The following is a 7,225-nucleotide window of genomic DNA, read 5'->3' as shown; positions in this document are numbered from 1 at the left end:
TGTTATAGGTGGTCTTTCACTCACACAGTGGGAGTCAGTCAGTAAATTAATCTTTGTCTGTTAATGATGTTTTCCTCCACAGCTAGGCCCACAGCTACACTGTCTGTAGTGTCTCCTCAGGGTCCATACTACACTGGAGATGTAGTCACTCTGAGGTGTGACATAGCAGAGTACCCAGACTGGGATCGGTATAACTGGTACAGAGGTAGTGACCTCATTGACTCTCAGGAAAGCCAAACCATCACCATCTACCTACATTATAATGTTGTCCAGTACCAGTGCACATGTGAAGGAGAGAGAGGATCTAGACCAATGACTTCCCGGCGCAGTGCCCCTGTCTCTATCACTGTCACAGGTGAATACAGCTACAATGATGATATTTAAAATGATAATTACATCTATTCACTTAAGAGCTCATGTTCATAAGCTTTTTAACAGTTTGTTTAGTTTTGATAAGTTATGTTATCACAACCAGGCAGAAACATTATTCTTGATGTAAAAGGTAACCATTGAATGAATGTGTGTGTGTGAGAGAGAGAGAGAGAGAGAAAGAGAAAGAGAAAGAGAGAGAGAGAGAGAGAGAGAGAGAGAGAGAGAGAGAGAGGGGTAAATAACAGAGTTTTGCTTTTATCATAATTTATTTTGTAACATTCAACTAAGAGGAGTTTGAGTAATACATTTTTTTGATTCATTCAGGGTCATGGTAGTGTTGTTTGAGGTATAGTTTATGACGATCCTTCTCTCATATGGTCCTTTATGTATATTTAACGATAATTAATATATACAACTAATTAATGTTAAATATGTTATAGGTGGTCTTTCACTCACACAGTGGGAGTCAGTCAGTAAATTAATATTTGTCTGTTAATGATGTTTTCCTCCACAGCTAGGCCCACAGCTACACTGTCTGTAGAACCTCCTCAGGGTCCATACTACCCTGGAGATAGAGTCACTCTGAGGTGTGACATAGCAGAATACACAGACTGGTATCGGTATCGCTGGTACAGAGGTAGTGACATCATTCACTCTCAGGGAAGAAAAACCACCACCATCTCCCTCCCTGATCATGTTGGCCAGTACCAGTACACATGTATGGGAATTGGAGGATCTAGACCAAGGACTTCCCGGCGCAGTGCACCTGTCTCTATCAATATCACAGGTGAATACAGCTACAATGATGATATTTAAAATGATAATTACATCTATTCAGTTATATATTTTAATGACTATGAATATTATCTTTGAGGTAAAGAAAAAGGAGAGCTAATGCTTATAAACATATCAAGTCCTTATACAGATAGATGGCAAGATTAATGATAATACAAATGTGAAATGTCAAAATAGTTATATTACAATACAGTTTTATTTCAAAGGTTTCACCACATCAGTCATTATAACATGCCTCACAGCTGTGAAACAGTACAAGGACATGTTTAATACTATGATGCCTAGTTACCAAGGTTGGGCCCAATGCCTGTATCCAGATAGACATGGAACAGTTCACACACTCATTGTCCTTTGCTCCTTCTTCTCTCCATGTGTTCCTCTGCAGCCCTGCCTTTGGCTACACTGACTGTGGAGCCACATAGTCATGTGTTCACTGGAGAGACAGTCACTCTGAAGTGTGTGATAGCGTCTCACAGTGGCTGGGTGTATAAGTGGTATAAAGACAGGGATAACAATGTTGTGTTTGAGGGAGACACATTTACTCTTAAAGAAGTTACTGAATCACATAACGGCAAGTACTGGTGCAAGGGAGAGAGAAAAGAATCACCCACATCATCTCAAATCACCAGTGAAACAACCATTAAAGTGCAAGGTAAACTTGAAACTAAATGTATTGTTATTATTATGAATGTGTGTGTGTGTGTGTGTGTGTGTGTGTGTGTGTGTGTGTGTGTGTGTGTGTGTGAGATATACCATGTCTCACTATGTTTAGATGTGTTTGACACTTACTCTCTTTCTGTATTCTTTTTTGTAATGTCAGTCTGGTAAACAAGGATGTGTTAATCTCTATGTGTTCTCAGCCCGACCCACAGCTAGACTGACCATAGAGCCCCAGAGTCCTGTGTTAACTGGTGAGACAGTCACTCTGAAGTATGTGATAGAGTCTCACAGTGGCTGGGTGTATACGTGGTATAAAGACAGGGATAACATTGTTGTGTTTGAGGGAAACACATTTACTCTAAAAGAAGTTACTGAATCACATAACGGCAAGTACTGGTGCAAGGGAGAGAGAAAAGAAAGACCCACATCATCTCAAATCAGCAGTGAAACAACTGTTAAAGTTGAAGGTAAACTTGAAATTAGATTCATTATTATTATCATTCTATGATTTTGTGTGTGTGTGTTAGAGTGATACAATATGTCTATCTATGTTTAGATGTGTTTGACAATGACTCTGTTTCATTCTCTTCAGCATCAAAGCCCAAACTCACATTAAGTCCAGGCCACCAGCTCCTCACAGGAGACTCAGTGACTCTGACATGTGAGTTGGGTGTTTCCTCTGGTTTGGTGTTCTACTGGTACAGAGACACACAGTCCTCTGATCCTGTGGTCCAGAATGATAGAAACTCCTACAGCATCATCTCTGTTAAAGTCTCTGATGGAGGACAGTACTGGTGCAGAGCTGGGAGAGGAGACCCAGTCTATCACACACAGTACAGTGATGCAGTTGAGATAAAGGTTACAGGTTAGTTTGGTTCATTACAAGGATATATGGAGATTATAAACTCTTTGACTGTATTCTTAAGATCAGTGTAGTATAATGTATCTGATTCACTGTATTTTATGATATTCATACTTTTAATGTGCAGAACGTTTACAAATGAGGATGGATTGTTCTTATGTTTTAGGGCCAGTGGTTACCTATAACAATGCAATTATTATATATATAATATATTTTAATCAAATAACAAATAAAAATAAAGTTCTGAACTTTCATTTTTCTTTGACAGAAAGACCAAAAGCTACTGTTACCTTTAAATCAAACTGGACAGAGTTCTTCAGTGGAGAAAAGTTCTCTCTCAGATGTGACATAAAGAGTGGGGAGAGCAGTGACTGGGGGTACAGCTGGTTTAGGGATGGAGTCTCTAAGTCTGAAAAGGAACATGAAATCAATCCATCCCAAAGTGGTAACTATACTTGTAAAGGACGAAGGAAACGTGATAAAAAAGATTCAGAAGAAAGTGCTGCTGTTGGTATTACAGTTTCTTCAGGTCAGTATGTGATTATTTAAATTGACATTTACTGTCCACATTACATGTCTATTTAATTGACTAATGTTGAACGTGTCTCATTACACTGGATATGTTCCTAAGAGTAGTATTTTAATAAATTATGTTTACAGACTTTATTCATACTGGTGGCAAAGACATTTCTACACATGTATTGCTATATCATCTGTTGGTGTATCAAATATGAAGGCTATCCCTGTTGGAGCTGTGGTGCATTTTACAACTTTCTATTCTTCTTAAACAGAGAAAGCCCAGGCAGTTCTGGGTTCCCTTTCACAGATGTGGCTGACTGAAGGAGACTCAGTGACTCTGAGCTGTGAGGTTAGAGGCTCCACTATAGGCTGGAGATTCCACTGGTACAAGACTGCCCCCTATAGTCCTGAGTTGGTATATGTGTTACATGAGAGCAGGGGATATTCTCTACAGCTGGTCTCAGACAGCATCAGTGGAGCTGGAGGCTCCTACACTCTCAGCCCAGCTGTTCTTAGACACACAGGGGTTTATGTGTGCAGAGCAGAGAGAGGAGAGCCAGCCTATCACACAGAGTTCAGCCAACCTCAGCCACTCTGGGTCACAGGTGAGATAAACACTCTCTCTGTGTAGAAGTTCAGGAATGCAGAGTGTCTAGGGGACTTTTATTTCTACCTGTTTGTTTTTACTGTCTGTCTCAGGTGTGTCTCCTCCAGCTTCTGTGATCATCCACTCAAACTGGACCCAGATCTTTACATACGAGTCTCTCTCACTGAGCTGTGGGGTTCAGGGCAACTCTACTGGATGGAGACTGAGGTGGTTCACAGGCAGAGGAGGGGAATCAAAGTGTCCCATTGACTGGAGATCAGAAACAGGATCCACCTGCAGCATCAGCTCAGCATCATCATCAGACAGTGGAGTTTACTGGTGTCAGTCTGAGTCTGGAGAGCCGAGTGATCCTGTCAACATCACAGTGCACAGTGAGTATAATCAGGCATCATTTGATAATGTCCGAACATTTATAGTATTGCTTATATTTAGTATCAGATTGTTTCTGTTATTTGTTAATTCCTAATTTATCTGATTTATATTTCCACATGGTGGTTCGACATTGAAGGAAATGTTCATATTTTGTGAGAACCCTTGTAAATCCTCTGAATAATAATTATGATGATAATAAAACCAACTCACCTTCTGTGTACAGCTGGTGATGTGATCCTGGAGAGTCCTGCCCATCCTGTGACTGAGGGAGATCCTCTGACCCTGCGCTGTAGATATTGCTATAAGCCATCAAACATGAGTGCTGACTTCTATAAAGATGGGACACTCGTCCAGACCTCCACCACAGGGGAGATGACCATCCCTGCTGTCTCAAAGTCACATGAAGGAGTCTATAGGTGCAGGAACCCAGAGAAAGGAGAGTCACCAGAGAGCTGGGTCACAGTTAAAGGTAAATGTTGATCTATTCTTTCTCACCAAAGCCTTTTTGCCAGTGAGGTCACTGTTAAGACGTCTGTCACTCTCTCCCCATAGAGACCCATTCTACACATGTGGATTCTGGTTCCTTCATCATTTTAGCTGTCAGAGCGGTGATGGGAATCTCCTTGGTCTTGGTCGGAGCCTTTTCAGTCTTCCGGCTACATCAATCAAAATATCTCTCAGGTAAAACAACAACAGTAACATAAATTAATCTCACCTAACATATAAGGTAATTACATAGCAAATGTCCATAAAAAGGTGAATAGAAAATATGATTGTTCGTGATGACACTTTTCCAGTTAGATTTGTTGCTTGTTGTTTGCAGGTCTTTGTTTGACCTCTACAGCAACGTAAGTATCAATCTGCCTACATTATTTATATGGACTTCATCAGACACACATTATCACTTTGTCAGACATGACAGACAGATCTGTGTGTCCCTGTAGAGACCACCAGCAGCAGCAGCAGCAGCAGATGAGCACCAATCAGAGTTCAGACCAGGACCAGAGTCAGTCTGCAGGAAGAGGGGGGTCTGAGTCAGAGTATATGCCTCTGCAGATGAGTAAGATTGACTCTTTTGGTACTGTGTATGGTGTATGTGTTATATATGATAATGTATTGGATTTCTTACTTATTAGAGACTTCCTTGTTAGAACAATTATGGCAAACTGCAATTGTGGGATGGATAGTTGTCATATGACGGTGTGATGAGGTGAGGTTACTGGAGCATCTTATCATAGGAATGAATCTCTTTCATTGTAATCATTTGTATCTGTTTCTCCCCGTAGGAAGCACAGATGTCTATGACACCATCACTCCCCTATATATGCCACTGCAGAGAGGTCAGTGTGTTCATATTTTGAAATATCTGGACAGATTAATTTAACTCTTTTTGCACTATTATGGGTTTATTTGTATAACTCATTAATATCTGAGACAGGTGCTTCAGATGTCTATGAAACAATTACATCATCTAAGGACTCTCAAGAAGGTATACATATTGTTCAACTAAAAATCTAAATACAATTTTTCTACCATCTGCAGAAGCATTCACACTGACAAACTACTGGTACTGATACATTATTAGTGCTGTCCATAGTTTTTAAGTAGTTATTTAAGTATTGTTTCATAACCGGTTTGGATAATGAAACTGCATATGATATTTCAAAAGTGATTATTGTTTAATTTGATGTTATGGACCTGACATTGACAATCTCACAAAAAGCTACATGTGGAGTGTATGAAGACAATCCTGGTAACTTCTGTCTTCTTCTCTAGATGATGAGGAAGGATATGATGATGTGGTTCCCTCCGACACTAGAGCAGAGGAACATGTGTAACTGAGGAAAAGAAAGGGAGAGGTAAGAGCAGGCCATGAATAGTTGTGTGATGCAAGAACAAAATGAATATCTGGAAGTTGTGCGATGCATGTTAACATATCAGTATGTATTTATAATTGGTTAATGAGGAATTATAAAAGCAGTGTGTATATTATGTATATTATATCAGCTATTTTAGAGGCAATGAAACTCTATTTTTCCCCTTTTAGATGATATAACATCCATAAATATCCTTGTACCTGTTACCAAGGCTTAGGACTTCCCTAACGTCCAAGACAGTCACGGCTGTTTTATCATTTCTACTTTTTAGTTTCATGCCTTTGAGCATCTATTTGCAATACAGCATTTGTGCTCTTAATGCGTTTTCTAAAACAGTGCCATTTCCTCAAATGTGTAAATTGTAAATGTAAACAGCCTCATACATCTATGAATATGTTTGGAAAGGACAGAATGAGGGCAATGGCCTAATCAATCCTTCATTTTAGTTGTTTTAAGATTGCGAAAGGCTGAGTTCAACTCTCATAAGATATGCTAGGTGGCAGCCAATTACCTTCTGTAGTACTGTAAATATTTATATATTGCTCAACATCATAACACCTTTTTTATTTGAATGCATTTTTATAAGTTCACTCTATCTTCTGTAGACTTATATAGATGTATCATATCAGTTATTTTGGAGACAATTCAACTCTTTTTCTTTTAGATGTTGTGTTTTCTAAAGCAATACAACGTTCTCACAAGTGTGTTGTTTGTAAAATGCCTTTACTGATGAATTGTAATAATTCCTCTCTATGGGACAACACCACAGATTTGCCATATACACAATTGGTGTGTGTTTCCAAAAATGAGTAACACAACTTGTTGCAACTTGTATGTATTGTGACAAAATGACATACATTTATGAATATCTTTGGAAAAGAACAGAATAAGGGCACTCGATCCTTAATTTGAGTTGTTTAAGACTGTGAAAAACTGAGTTCAAGTCCAATAGGATACACTAGGTGGCAGCCTTTAAACTCGTGTGTTACTGTAGTTAATATTGCTCAACATCATAAAACCTTTTTATTCTAATGCATTTTTCCAAGGTCACTTTATCTTCTGTAGACTTAAATAGACATATTTCAGGCATTGTTGATTGCTTATTACTCTTTTAACTTGATACATTTTATAAAACCTTAATTCATTAAAACAATTACTTTT

The 7,225-nt window shown here is 38.9% G+C and overlaps 1 protein-coding gene across 1 annotated transcript; it reads left to right on the top strand.

Moving 5' to 3' along the window:
- The first annotated feature begins 272 nt into the window (after window positions 1-272).
- On the top strand, window positions 273-7,225 carry LOC105893368 (basement membrane-specific heparan sulfate proteoglycan core protein-like). Its single transcript, XM_042710399.1, has 15 exons — window positions 273-355; window positions 1,553-1,819; window positions 2,028-2,294; window positions 2,420-2,692; window positions 2,958-3,218; window positions 3,481-3,813; window positions 3,908-4,186; window positions 4,411-4,656; window positions 4,740-4,868; window positions 5,011-5,035; window positions 5,132-5,247; window positions 5,474-5,527; window positions 5,626-5,676; window positions 5,964-6,046; window positions 6,235-7,225. Exons 1-14 carry the CDS (start codon window positions 313-315, stop codon window positions 6,023-6,025), a joined length of 2,406 nt encoding a protein of 801 aa, XP_042566333.1. The 5' UTR covers window positions 273-312; the 3' UTR covers window positions 6,026-6,046; window positions 6,235-7,225.

Source organism: Clupea harengus, chromosome 18 (assembly GCF_900700415.2).
Source record: "Clupea harengus chromosome 18, Ch_v2.0.2, whole genome shotgun sequence".
NCBI classification, from domain to species: Eukaryota; Metazoa; Chordata; class Actinopteri; order Clupeiformes; family Clupeidae; genus Clupea; species Clupea harengus.
The sequence above is the reverse complement of the archived record's forward strand: the minus strand, read 5'-3'. Positions and strand labels throughout refer to the sequence as shown.

Coding starts and splice junctions, on each gene's coding strand:
- LOC105893368 (XM_042710399.1), top strand. CDS start 313: ATGACTTCCCGGCGCAGTGCCCCTGTCTCTATCACTGTCACAG. Junction 356..1,552: donor TGTCTCTATCACTGTCACAG/GTGAATACAGCT, acceptor GTTCCTCTGCAG/CCCTGCCTTTGGCTACACTG. Junction 5,677..5,963: donor ATCTAAGGACTCTCAAGAAG/GTATACATATTG, acceptor CTTCTTCTCTAG/ATGATGAGGAAGGATATGAT.